Source organism: Stegodyphus dumicola, chromosome 3, assembly GCF_044657685.1.
Source record: "Stegodyphus dumicola isolate Sdum_Otavi_A_Nest chromosome 3, ASM4465768v1".
Lineage (NCBI taxonomy): Eukaryota > Metazoa > Arthropoda > Arachnida > Araneae > Eresidae > Stegodyphus > Stegodyphus dumicola.
Window position 1 is genome coordinate 13094274 of NC_140770.1, and position 15325 is coordinate 13109598.

General features: G+C 31.0%; 1 protein-coding gene across 5 annotated transcripts in view; it reads left to right on the forward strand.

Annotated features, from left to right (window-relative positions):
• Nucleotides 1–15325, forward strand: part of Sec31 (COPII coat complex component secretory 31) — a 120899-nt gene that overhangs the window by 81489 nt on the left and 24085 nt on the right. For all 5 annotated transcript variants that reach the window (XM_085812578.1, XM_085812577.1, XM_085812579.1 and 2 more), the window contains 5 exons: nt 1224–1363; nt 3849–4019; nt 4468–4668; nt 9922–10120; nt 11353–11542. In XM_085812578.1, the coding sequence (XP_085668704.1) occupies nt 1224–1363; nt 3849–4019; nt 4468–4668; nt 9922–10120; nt 11353–11542 (901 nt within the window). The remainder of the gene's footprint in view (nt 1–1223; nt 1364–3848; nt 4020–4467; nt 4669–9921; nt 10121–11352; nt 11543–15325) is intronic.

Below are 15325 nucleotides of genomic sequence, written 5' to 3' on the forward strand. Positions count from 1 at the left end.
AGTTGGTCGCACACCATGCCATTCAGCTGTTCAGCCGTGTATCTGAACTGGTGCAAAATGTATACTTTTCATGACATGTATATTTTAGTGTAACAAAAGGAATTATGAAATAATAAACAATGTTTAGGTACAAATAGTAATTTTAAGACGTCTAGCGTGTAATCATAATCAATTAAATCAATTGACAAAAATAATTTACTATTTCAAAGTAGATAATGAATCAATAACAATTTATAAATAAATACTTAGTTAATTTAATGAAAATTAGTAGTCTTCAACTGTATGGTATCTTTCAAAACAATGAGGTACATGTAATGCAATGCGACAGTTTTTAAATTCCCACTTCAATAGTTCCACTACAGTACAATAGTTCCAGATTTCTCTCCACTACCATGAACATTAGATTTCCTTCTTCTTGGCATGATGGGTATAAGGTTTTTTTTAATTCTTTATATGAAATTATATTTGAAACGTGTGAACATAATGAAGCTTTAAGGGGAACTAAAGTAAGAGATCATCCAGTTTCGTCATAAACAACTGAGAGAAAAAAAAGGAAAAAAGAAAAATACTGACGTTACAATCAAAAGAAAAATATTTGATGTAGAATAACTCCAATCACTTGTTCTAATGATAATATGCGGCATTTTATGCACAAATTCCAGACTCGTGGTTTTTGTTTATGACACAAATTCTTTACCACGAGTCAGACTCATGGCTTTTGTTTATGAATTCTTTACTATGAGTCAGACTCATGGCTTTTGTTTATGACACAAATTCTTTACCACGAGTCGAGTCAGACTCGTTGTTACAGGCCAAAGGGTTAAAAAAATATGACTAAATCTTTAGTTTACCTCAATTATAAATTCTCTTTTCATAACTCAAGTAATTTAAATTTTTCCCCTGTTTACAGTGACTATAATTCATTTATTTACCTGATAAAGTAACTTATTTAAGAAGAAATTAAAGCAATATCGGGAAACAAATAACTGTGCATTATTCGTTACCTTAAAATGTTGTATCTTTTCTTGGCGACATTATATTATGTTTTCTATCATCCATGTTTTTCTATTAAGAAAAGGGCAACCATTATGGAAAACAAACAGTGCATGTTGATAGTCATGAAATGTGCGTGTGAAGATGAAAATTTGCCTAAATGAATATAGAAAATTTGCCTGAATGCAGTTGTAGGAAGAAAGTTTTAAAAATTATAATTTTAATTTCAGAGCACCTAGGTCGTCGTTTAGAGAATGAGCCGAAATTAAAGGAAAATGCTGCATTATGTTACATAAGTGCTGGTAATCTTGAACGACTTGCAGAATCATGGGTTAAAATTCACGAAAATATGGATGTTACTACTCTGCAGGTATAATACTTTAAACTCATTAAGCTGAATTTTCTTTATAATTAGATGGTTCTTTAAATTTAGAATTAGTTCTATGAAAATTTACTCTTTAGCTCTGATCTTTAAAACTAAGTGTTTTTATATATGCATTTGTTTATTCATGTGTAATGTGCATCATAAAATAATGCAAAGGAAAAAAGTTATATGATTACAACACTTATTTCCAAGGTAATTTTTAACACTGGTATGGTCAGTGTTGTTATCAGATTAGAAATAAAATTTATTGATATATTGAGCTTAAAACATTATAAATATTGGCTGAATAATTAAAATCACAAAGTTGTGGTAATTTGTCTTTGCTCCAAGGATGTAACTGGCAGGTACATGAGATTTATGATTTTCTTTTCTGCATCTTTTTTGTTCTCTCCTCAGCAGTAACATTGTTAAAAAAGAATATTTCAGAATGTGTTGCATAGTGTTATGATGTAAAGTAATTCAAAACCATTTTTTTTATTTTTAGATACCTAGCATAAGTTAGTTTCCCTTATTGCTAAACTCTTATTACAAAGAAGGAAATTTGAGCGATTTTTCTATATATCTGTTATATAACAGTAAAAGCCAACTGTCTGGAAAGCTCGAGAAATGCCAAGTTCTGGAAATGCGAAAATTCTCGATAATTGAGCATATAAAAAATGCAGTTCATTGTAGAAAAGCCAAATAAATACACACACAAAAAAAAAAAAAAAAAGTTTAGACTAAAATTATAAAAAGAATCACTTTATTTGTAAACTTGTATATCAAATGCCTACATCTACATTTCTTCTTCTGCATACTTATGTTATACAGTACAAAGTCCGAAATCTGGAAGTCCATTATCCGGACTTCACACATTCAGAAGCCACAAACATTTTTTTTTTTTTTTTTTTTTTTTTAATTATGATTAATGCTTTGCGCATTTGCATTTCATTTTTCTTTCCTTAATAAAACATGGAGGTTTTCACTTACAAATTCCGATTCTTAATTTCACTTAACGCACTAAATAAAATACCTCATTGCTGAAAAACAAGCATGTAAGCATAAATTTGTGAGATTAATAATTTGGCTCCGTAGCTGAGTATCTACTTGGTATACATCTCAAACCGAAACATTCACCTATTTTATATCCCTGACGCCAACATGGCAAGTCATTATTTATTATATTTTGCTTTCATCACCGCATGTTATCAATACATGACAGCTTCAGTAATAACTCATGCTGTGATGTCTTAACTTTTTTCATATTATTAATTGAATAACAAGAGCATGGGAGTCTTTTATGCTAACATTATGCTTGGCGATGATTATAGATTTTTAAATACTCTAAGAAATGTTGAGGAAAAATTGAACAAAAATTTCTTTTCATATGCTAAAAATAGATTTTGTTAATGAGACTCGTAGGCCAAAAGATTACATTTAGTGCTATTTTAATTAAGAATACCTGATATGTTATTCACCATAAACCCAGAAGCAGCGACAGAATATGTCAGCAGCGGACGGCAGAATTTAGGGAAGGTGAAATTTTTGGAATTTGGGGGAGCACCAAGCTTCAAAATTAAGGTATGAGAAGTTTTTATAATTTAGGGAAAGCACTGGGATCCAAAGTTTAGGCGCGGTGAAAATTTAGGACTTAAGAAAGCGCTTTGTAGCAGAATTTAGGACCCGTAGAGACTGCACCAGGCGTTATCGAGCGCCAGCCGTAGATAAAGCCTTAAGTATATGTGGGAGTTTATTTATTTAGGACTCAGTTTAGTTTTAAGCATGTGCAAGAAATAAATGTAGGTATAGTAAGCAACTAAACTATTACAGTGCAGGCTTAATTCAATGCACATTTTTATAAAAACTGAGCTTGAACTTTCGATTATGTCGAAAAAAGTTTCCAGTTCTGGAGCTGCCAAGAGATCTACAACTTGAAACCATGTTTAGATGTCTATTGAGCAAAAAGTGGAATTGCTGCAAAAAATGGATAAAGACATATATATATCTGTCGCAAAATTATGCGAGGAGTATGTCATTGGAAAGTCCACTGTATATGACACAAGAAAAAAGAAAAAAGGAATTTTTTGAATTTTTTGTGAAAGCATCTTAAACAACTTACAGTGAAAGAAATGTTTAATAAAATAAATAAATATTAAGCTTTTTATATAAATTTTGATACCCATTATATCATAATTGTTCTTTATTTTATAAATTAGGATTTCATATTTTTAATTATATAATTTCTGCATGCCATCTTACTAGATTTAAATTGATGATCTATTATCCAGAAAAATCCGGAATCACCGAGTTCCTGACCAGTCCGGATTTCGGACTTTGTACTATTTTATACTGTTAGGTTTAAAGTTATGGTTTAAAAGCCACATAGTAAACTGAAACTCGGGTTATTCTCGAATAATTAAATTTACATCTGTGAAGATATCTTCAATCAAATTATAAGATTTTCTTCTGATAACTGATAATAAATTTTCAGAGTTTAATTGAACAAGTCATGATTCTGAGAAGAGCCGTGGAGCAATTGTCTGGCACAGCACCTGCCCTTGAAACTGGGGTCCTCTCGTCTCTCCTGGGACAGTATGCAGAGATGTTGGCAACTCAAGGCAGCCTCAACAGCGCTGCAACTTATCTAGTTGATCCAAATGAGGTAATTTTAAGTGTTGACATTTTTATCTAAACATTGATATTGCTTTAATGACTACCCAGTGGCAAAGTGGCTAGCACATAGCACAGTTGCACCACAGGTCCGAGGTTCGATCTTCAGGCTGGGCAAGGTTGACTCAGCCTTTCATCCCTTGAGTGGGTCGATAACATGAGTGCCAAGTTCGCTTGGGGACTAAACACCGGAAGTCCTGCAACAAGCTGACCACTTGCCCAGGGCATATGCTGATCCACTCCGGGGACCAAGTTCAAGAAAGCAGATTTCAGGGCACTGCAGACTGTGGCCCACTAGGACTGTTGTGCCACTGAATTTAGTTTAATAGATACTGCTTTAAAATTACTATGTTTATGTTTGTACTAAGAAAATATTTTTATGTAAAGTGATTTTCATACGATGTATTCATCTCTGTTTCTTACTTTTTTTTTTTTTTCAGAGAACGTTGGCTATTTTGAGGGACAGGATTTACCAGGCTCTTGGATATCGTTCTCCCCATTTTCCTTTTCAGAGAGTTGATGTGCGTCGCTCGAGCTCTGTGTCGGTTACACAGCCACAGTATGGACAACAACAGCAGCAGCAGCCTAATTTATCTCAACCAAGGAGGCAATCTTTCCAGGCACCAGCTGCACAACCACAAGTAATTTTTTCCCTTTATTTACATTTGAGAAATGTTTTTTGAATAAGTAATAAATACTTTTACAAGATAACTATTTTTTCCCTTGAGTATGGGAATTAATACGAGACATTGAGTCACTTATTTAAAATATGTGGTTTTACTGTGCATTGAATATTGGGTACATATGTATTTTGTTGTTGAACATTTTGACAAATAAAAATTGTTATCAAAGAGTGCCTTTTAACATTGATAATGTATAAATATGATATCACATTCCACTCGTAAGGTCTTTGCTTTGGTTTTCTGTAGTCCCAATTAATCCTCTGAGTGGCACAGGTTTAGATTCATCATGAAGATCAGTATTTAAACAACATTTATTAATTGAGTTTGTATAATTACTTATTTTAGTCTGTATTTTCATGAACTTACATTTATTAAGATGATATTTACATTATTAAAGAAAGAAAGAAAATATCTTAAATTATAAGCTAATATATACCAAGTAGCAAAACTTCTGATGGTTTTCTTCTGGATAAACCTGGTCATAATGCTCAGAGGGTTAATTCCTAATAAGCCAGCATGGAATATGACATGACCTCCTTCGTCTTTGAACTATAGTTGATTCAAGTCTTGGAAGGCTTTCAAACTAATGAATTATTAGATGTAGGATTGAACATTTTAAAAAATAATGAGCAGTTTAACTTGATTGATTCCAATACCAGAGCATGTACTCAAAACATTTAAAAACAAGAGTTTGGCAAAATGGCATGATAAAAAACTCTGAGAAATCCTGTGAACCTTTTAAATAACCAAGATTAGATTTGTATATAGACTAACCTACATTGTGCAAAGTAATAAAGTCACTATTTCATTTTTAGTTATTTATTACAAGCCATTAGCAGAGTTACCAACTCTCCCGATTTAGGCGGGAGACTCCCGATTTTTGACTCTCCTGCCAACCCGATTTACAATATATTTCTCCCGACTTTTTTTTATTCTTAAAATTTCTCACGATTTTTATGGAACTCGGCTTAATACTTTCTTATATAAATAATAATAATAATAATAATAATAATAATAATAATAATAATAAAAGATTTTGGACGTCTGAAAGCAATTGAATTTTCTCTAAATTATATTTAAAACAAAACCTTGCAAATTAGATAACTTCTGCTTTGTGAGTGAGAGAATATATGTATCCAGAAACATCGTTCTCCAGTTCTCCAATGGGTATCGAGCTCCACTGTGTGTCATCTGGCATATATTAGCCAATGAGGACAAAGCAAGCTGTTATTTGAATGTTCTTTAGTTATTTCGTTCATTTTGTTCTGAGTTGTGTGAGTACACATGCCTTTGGGATATAGTTTTAGAAATTATAATCTTTTGTTATGTCTGCGAGAAAGGTGAAATACTCATGTACGTTTCAAAAATTGTACACAGTTGACTTTCCTTCCATTATTTCTTCAAGGAAATGTAATAAATTTGAGATGTGTACCCCCTGTCGTTAAGATTTTTCGATTTTGCATGGTGGATGGGCGGATGTTCTCAAACATGTGCGTACACAAGGACAACATGAGTTGTTTTGGGTAAAAAAAATGGAAAATTAAATTTTTCTTTGAAAACAGAGGACCAAAAAGTTATTAATGCAGAATGTCTGTTCTCTGCCTTTTTACTTGAGCACTACCTGCCACTGAATGCATAGGATCACACTGCAGCTTTATTTGGAAAAATGTTTCCCCGATCGTGAAATTGCTAAGAAATACTCAAGTGTAAGAACCAAAACAGGTGCAATTGTTAAAGAAATGGGTTTGAAAAATAAATCTTGATTTATTGATTGCATTAAAACAACTCCGTTCTGCCTCTCTACGGATGGAAGCAATAATACTGATTCAAAACTGTATCCAATTGTTGCTTCTTTTTTTAATCTAGAGTCTTCAGAAATTGAGTGCAGTTTATTTTCTGTTCCCACTTTAGAAGGACATTTGACAGGCTTTAATATAGCACAGCTAATTATTAAAACTTGATAATGCACCAGTATTGGTAGGCTTGCAGGCATCTTAAGAAAGGAAAATTCAGATTTGCAGATTATGAGGTGCACCTGTCACCTCTTAAATTTAGCAGCTGAAAAAGGGGTAGCTTCTTTACCAATAAATGTGGATGAACACATTGTTGATATTTATTATTATCTTGAAAGGAGTTCTAAAAGGAAGGAAAAATTGAAACAGTTCCAAAAGCTGCATAACAGCAGTTTACAATTAGAAAACTTGAATGAATTTATAAAATCAGCTAGGATTATTGATACCGTGGAGTTTAATTGGAAAACTGAAAGGTGCTGATGGAATTTTAAAATATAGTGAACTGTCTAGAATTATGTTGGCCATCTTGACAGTTCCCCCATAGTAATGCGGAGTGTAAGAGGATTTTCAGTGTTGTTGCAAAAACGAGGACTAAATTTAGATCTAATATTAACGATGACACATTAGAAAAACTTTTATTAGTGAAAGCAGGCCTACATGGCAATTGCTATGAACAAAATTAGGAAGTTTCTTAAAGAAAGCAAAATCTGCCACTGTTTATAACATTTGTACGAAAACTGATTAAAGTTTTTTTTTTTTTTTTTAATTTTATTTTCTTAAATGATGCAAGTAATAAAAATGTTTTTTATCTGTAAGGTATTTTTGTGTTGCTTGCATTTAAGAATTAGTTACTATTTAAAGATAATTCATTATTAAAAACTATATTTTTATATTTAAAAAGTCTTTTTAACATTGAGAAAAATCTCCTGATTTCTTAAAAAAATCTCCTGATTTTTGAGTGTCAAAGGTTGGCAAGTATGCATTAGAATATTTGCCACCAGAATAATTAGCACAAATTGTAATGAATTTGTTTATCAGATAATTTAGCATTTTATATGTTGTATCCATAATTTATATTTGTTTATGTAACTAAAAAAAAGTGATCTATAATTAACTAATAAAGATCCAGCCATTCGTTCAAAATTCCATCGGAATGATTGGCACAAGTTTGGCGAGATATCCGACAGCATTTACAGTTGACAAGAAAATATGCAAGTAATTAAACACATTAACTAACCTGATCAGTTATTTTTATGAATTTACTAAGTATTATAGAATTCATACTTTAAACATAGCTTTCACTTTAATTCTTAAAACTAGTTAACCAAGCTATATGTAACTGGCTAACTAGGCTGTTGGCAGACATCTTACTACCACAGATAGTAAAGATATCTCATCTCTATATGATTATTATTAAACAAGCTGTTGTAACTTATATTCATATAAAAAATGGGAGAATTTAATCTTTACATTTTCATTTTGTATTGCTATGAAATTGTAGTTAGTTTAATCAAAAATTGCCTATTTTAAATCAGCATGTTTTGGCAACAAAGTGCCTCCAGTCAAAATTGCTAATGATTTTGAAATGCAGAATGAGAATTGAGGCTTTTAAAGTATTAAAACGTATCCATGTATATTAAAAACTTCTGTAATGTCTAGTTGAATAAAAAAATTCTTGCTTTCAAAAAGTGTATGTATATTTTCGTAAAATATTTTCATTAATTTGATTGTTGCCTTTATTTTCAAAATATTTTGTAAATATTATATACGATGTTGAGCACTGTAATTCCTAAATTGGTGATACGAGGAAGCTAAAGACACTGCAGTAAATTGATTATCCCTCCCTTTATACATAATTTTGATTACTCCATCCGTTGACAAAAGGTTTTTTGAAGTCAAGTTAACTAGAATACTTTTACATTAGATGGTCTTTGTTTAATGTTCTCAACATTAATGAAGTGCCCTTTTTTAGAACCAATGTCAGTGTGGGAAACAGGAAGAAGTTAGTGAAGAATGAAGCTTGGAAGCTCTGCACTTTGCTAAGAACTGTATAAAGTGTGCCAGCAGATTATAATCATGGCCATATTTTCTTAGATGTGGCTAAATAAATGGCAAAATTAGCTTTCTCCACTTGTTGATAGCCATTTAATCCTTGGGCCATCTGTTTCCTTCATGTTCTTCACAAAACTAACCATACTATTCAGTCATATGTGCATGTAGTAAAGCACTGCCACAATAAATAATTTTGATAATTTTGTTGGTTTCTGTTAATGATTTCCTATAATTTGCAGCAAAACCTGATGGTTATCGTGTTTTTAAATAGAAATCCATGAAAACAAGAAACAGAAGATCATTTAAATACTGAACTAAAAAATATTTACTTTCCTAGATCTGTGTATGTCCAGCAAGAGAGGAAGGATTTAATTATATTTTTACTTGTATAATGTATTTTTAACTTCAATATGAATGGTATCAGTCCTGAAAATTTAATACTTGTATAATTATTTAAATCTGACATATAGTTTAACATGAATTTCAGGAATGGTACCTGGAGTGTTACATCACGCATACTGGCCCCTTAAATTAAATATAAAAAAATGTATCTAATGTTTCATATATTATATGTTAAAAGAATTTTAAAAAAATACAATTAAAATAAGAGTTTCTAAGCGAGAGCAGGCAATTCAGCCAGCAGGCAAAATTTCAGATTTTTCAGGTATAAATGGGTATATATATGTGACGTATCAGCTTTTGTCCAGAATAAATAGATCGTTGAAGAAATATAGATGTAGTAGTAGCTTAAATTATCAGACGATAAGTTTAAAAAACAGGATCCATTTATTATTATTCAGGAGAAATAGCAGTTACAAAATCAGATATCCGGAGTAAATAAAAGGACTTTTAACTAATAACATTTTGTATGACGTTTACTGCATCGTTACATTAAAGAAAAGCCCCCGATATTCCTTTGCGAGTCCTTTTATAGCCACTGGAAAGGCGGAGCTTCCAAGAAATGACGTCAGCCAATCCAGTTTGCTTTAAATATTTCCAGAACATTCTATAACTGTACGTGTAGAAAAGGTGGGAAAAACAACTTGACTACGGCACTGTGGATTTAATTCCGCGTACTTTCAAATAAGAGACCGTCGCCATTAAAAATGAAAAAGAACATACAGTTAGAAATTTAAGTGTAATTTTGACTATGGAATTTTTTTATTACATATATATACACACACACACACACTCACACTTTAATTTAAAATGTGGTTTATATTGTAGCTTGCATGCTTAAACTTTTAGTGATATACCAAGTGATGTCTGTAGTAGGAGGTTTCAGAACCTTTGGCATAATGTGAATATTTGAATTAAATTGTCATTTTGTTTTACATATTCTTATACAGAATTGTTATTTTTCTAGTTCTCTTATGGTAGTGTAGCTCCCTCAATGCCTGGAAATTTTGCCTATTCTACAAGCAATACATCTGCTCAATATCAACAGCCCCTCCCTCCAATGGTAACTCCACCACCAAGTGCCACAATACCACCTCCCATGTCTCCAGCTATGCCTGCAGCTGCTGCCGCCCCGTCAGAACCTCCTACCCAGATGCCAGCGAAAAGTACTAATTTTTGTCTTCATATTTATTTCAATTATTTTAGAATTCTTATTTTACATTTTCGAAATGAGAAACAAATTTGTTGAAGCATTTGTGTTGAGGATTATGTTGATTGTTATCTGGTGTGATGTTTATGTTTATTTCAAATTGCTGAATTTCCAGTGCTACTGTGTATGCCTGGCATCAGTTTTAAATGGCTGCATCCCATTTTTCAGTATTCTGTGCATGTGTAATTTCTAAAAATGAAGTTTCTTTCATTTCCAATTATGCTGTAGCTTATTTATTGTATTAGAGCAGAATGATGTAAAGAAATTATCAAAGAACTGAAGGATATCTTTGTATATGTATCTAATGCTTTAGAACCAAGACAAGAAGTTTTAGTTCTTTTATCCTGTGAAAAATCTGATTTTTAAATTTCCAAGATAAAACTAGCAAGATATGTAGTAATTTTTATCCGGACACAAAATTGTAAGATGCTGGATCAAAAAAAAAAAAAAAAAAAAAAAAAAAAAATTTTTTTTTTTAAATCATACAAAGCAAAACTTATATGATCTGTTTCTGTAAATGTGATATATCAAATAGTTAAATATTTTGACTTAATTTGCTCTGCAAGAGAAATAGCACTAACTCAGATGATATCTCTTCTTCAGTGAAGAGTATGGACAATGCCGTAAAACAGCCAAATTCAATTGTTACAAACTTCACCATGTGGCATGACTTTTCCACAAACTTTTTGAACTGAGAAAGGCACAACCATATCATTTTCAAAATTTTTATTCTTTCAGAGATGAATTGTTTCTTTTTTCCCCCAAATTTCATCTGCTTTTCTGATTTTTAAGCCATTTCATACATGCTATCTGTTACTTTAGACTAAAGATATTCATCAGATAAATGAGACGGCTTGCTTGAAATTGACAGGCAAGAAGTTTATTTTTAGGCATAAATGTTTTATTTCAATTATTTGCAACAAAACCACTTCATTACAAACTCAAATCCATTTTTAAAATCTTTAAACTACTGTTCTAATCATAGTTTCGTTGATAAACTGAGGCATTTCTGCTCTTTTTCAAAGTATTAACTGAGGTAATTTACTTACCATAAGTGGCGCAACACATGCTATGGTAGATTTAATTCACATGACAAGAAGAACAAAATTGTAAAACTGCAGAAAGCACATGATTTTTTTTCCCTAGCATTACAATATTTTTAACATTTTGTTAATTTTGATGTCTTAGGTACTGCTGGAACTCACCATTTATCTCAAAGATATCCTAGGCATTTACATGATCCTAGTGTTTATTCTGAAAACACTTATTCTAACCAACAGTATTATCAACCACAAGCATTCTCTGTGGCTCAGCCTCAAATGAATCCTTATCCGCCTCAGCCAGCGGTCTCTTCATATTACTCTCCGCCTGACAGCAAGTAAGTTTCGTGCTTCATAATTACCACTTACTACCTTCGAAATATAGCATAAGTAAAATATACACATTTTCCTATTATTTTACTAAGTATGCTTAAACAAATCACTCTTTTCAAGATAGCTTGATTTATTCTAATTTTACATCGGAATTTATAGGAAAATTTTAAAAACTTTCCTGAAAAATATTCCTTTTGTAATTTGCTGTAAACAATTAATCAATGAAACATTTAAAATAATTTCATTTTGTCTTAAAAATTAAAATGCCTATTTGCAAATATTGACAAATGCCATTTAGAAAGTATCATTAAAAGTGAAAATAATGTCTAGAAAGCTGATGTTTTAAATTTGTCCTAGCTTTTGATTGTTTTGGATTTCAAAATAATGAGCGTCCTTGTAATTAAGGTATGTATAAAAATTTATAAAAAACCACATAATATCAAGTTTGTGCTAATCAAATATGTTATACATATCAATAAAATTTCCGAAAGAAGTGAATCTTTTTAAGATTAAGTAATATATTTTCAAACTCATGCGAGAAAAGAATTATATTTTCAAACTGAACCGATGGAGGTCCTGCACACACAGCATTTTTGCATGCTTTTGATCTCTGCCTATGACAGTCTTTATCTGCCACACTTAAAATCAGCCAGTATTTGGTGCATTGAAAATTCATTTAAAGATAATCAAATACCTTAAGTTTAATTTTAGCTTTATATCAGTTTTCGTGATACTCAATATTTTAGCTTTAATTTGCATAAAATCTACAGCTAGTTAATGTAACTTCTTTATTAAAATAGATCCTGTAGAAAGCTTTATCATTAGAGTTTTATATCAGTTTTTAGGGTACTTCTTAACAATTTATCTTTAATTTGGTTAAAATCTACAATTAAATTTTGGCTATGATTATGAAATATTTTCATGCAGCTGTTTGTTAAGAATTTTGCTACTCATATCTAGTACTAAAAGATTCATGATAAAATGCAAAAATGTGCTTACCTGAAATAAGTGGATGATCGGTAATTTTTTTTTAATTTGTCGGTATAATAGTGGGATGATTTTTTTTCTTATATCTAATCTAAGAGCATAATTTTTTATCTGTTACTAAGATTTAATATGAAATCTGTGGATTGTCCATATAGTTATATTAAGTAGAATTTTTTCCTCATCCACGAAGGGTTGAATGGCCTGATTTATATTATGCACAGCTTTTCCTCTGATTATGGAAACTGATAAAAAATTCCTTGGCAAATCATGGAAGGAAGGTGTCTGTATTTTTAATAAGTCCTTAAAATCTGTTCCTGTATATATTTTAGATATATATGAAATTCAGGAATGAAGCATATGGCTGTCCAGGATCTGAACTTAGGAGAGTTTTAATGGTACAGTACAAAGTCCGTAATCCGAACGTCCATTATCCGAAATGATCTATAATCCAGACCTCAAAGCCACAAACTTATGCATGCTCGTAAAGCGTTTACCCATGCGCACTTCCGATAGTGAAGAAAGTGTCAGAGAGGTTATTGAAAACGAAAAAATTTCGATTGACAAGTTAGTCTGTATTCTCGACACAGCAATTACAGAACTTGAACAGTGGAATTTTGTAACTGAGCAAGAAATTATGTCTGTTTATAGAATTAAAGAGAAAGTATTAGCACAAAAAACGAAGCAACTTGAACAACTTACATTGAAAGAAATGTTTAATAAAGTAAACAAATATTAAACTTTTTTTTTTTTGTAAATTTTGATACCCTGTAGATCATAATTGCTCTTTGTTTCATAAATTACGGTTTCATATTTTTAATTGTATAGTTTCTGCATGCCATCTTACCAGATTTAAGTTGATAACCTATAATCCGGAAAAACCCCTAATCTGTAATCACCAAAGTCCCGACAAGTCCGGATTACGGACTTTGTACTGTATATAATTTTTAATGTCAGGCAAAGGAATTATACGGAAATTAAGAGTAAGATCCATTGTGAAAAAAGTGTAAGAAGCTGCGAATTGTTTCTTTCTTACTATGATTGGTTATACATTTTGGGTAACCAACTTTTCTTTCTTAATTACCAGTTGTAGAATTACATAAGCCATGTTAAATCTCATTTGCAATTTGCTATTAAAAATGAGTTGTCTGTACACCAGATGGTTTTTTATATATAAGTATGATGATGATACAAAACAGTCATAAATGTCTGCTTCTTGCATTTTAAGGTTATTGAAGTGTAGAAGAAATGATCTAGAATAGTTTTCTAGAGTCTTAAGCCACATTCACACAGTCTTTTGGCATAAAAAGTGGAAAGTCCGAAATAAGGGCTTTCTGCGTGTGTCAATTCAAACCAAGGTGGATACTTTAAAAGTTTTCACATGTGCCCACTGAGGGAAATTGTGTATTTTTGTGTGGTATTTTGACTTCTTACTGTTCTGTTTTTAAATTACAATGGGTCAAATTTCTGCTATATCAAAGCTTATTATTTTACTTCTTGCTCTACGTAAAAAAGAAGCAGAAAGGAATGAGTTATATTAATATGTGAGAGACAACTATAACAAGGAGATTCAAGTAATTTTAGTGGAGGTACACTTGAATACCATCAAAATTTTTTTAAATTACTTTTGCATAATTCGAACACTAATTTTCATCAGAATATCCCAGAAAAGTATGGTTCGGAGGATAGTAAGAGGATATCCCAGAAAGGAATCATTGTATGTATCTAATTTATGTTATTTAGGAATTTTGTTGAATGATAAAGATTTAGCTAATATAATAAAAAAATTATGTTTTGCTATTATGTATTTACGATTTATAGGGTTACTAAATATCACACTGAAAAAAGGTTTCTAAATATAATAATAAGAGGAGAAAATTTTTAAAAACTTTTAAAGTATTTTATGCCATCTGTGCATATTATTTTACCCTTAAATGTAACTGTAATGACTTCAGTTAGTCATTTAAATATTAATGAAGAGTTACTGTCTAAAGTTTTATTTTATAAAACTACTTTAGTCTCAAACTCACTGAAGTAACTGCACTTTATATATTTCTTTTCTGTTTTCAAAATTGAATTCCACAATTAGTAAATTTGCTAAAGCAGATGAGTGTTCATCAAACTAATGAAAAATTTTTAACAAGATTAAGTCTTTGGCTTGATTAAAATTTGTGGAACCATGCATTTTGAGAAAAATCTGAAGCCATTAAAATGCCTAGAAGAGTACCATAAAGTCTGCTTTAATATCTAAGATTGAATTTGGCTTAATTTAAATGACATATACTGGAAAGCTTCCTTTCTGTGTAAATGATAGTTTTGCTGAATTTTTAAATGATTTACTTGTCACCAACTTTCTAAATTTTTAAAACTGAATGAACGAATAACTTTATACGAGTAGAGCTTTTGCTAGTCTGGCATCAGCTGTAAAGGCTTCATTAGTGGAAAACTGGTTTTTAAACTCCCATGTCAAGCTAACTGAATAAGTATTTATGCTGTTTTGAACCTAAATAATTAATAGCTGTATATCACTCTCTAGCAATAAATAGCTATATAGCTATATATCTCTAGCATTAATAGCTGTATATCACTCTCTAGCAATAAATTTTCTGTAAATAACTTTTTTTAAATAGCATCTCCATTATAACACTGCCCTTATGGGACTGAAATTGACAATCTTCGGTTCTAGGAGACAAGCTTTATCCATTAGGCAACAGGAGGTTGTAAAAGCAACCTTATATTAGTGTAGAGTTTAAGTAAAATTCAAAAACTAGAATTTCAAAATCTATCATTATTTTCTCACAACA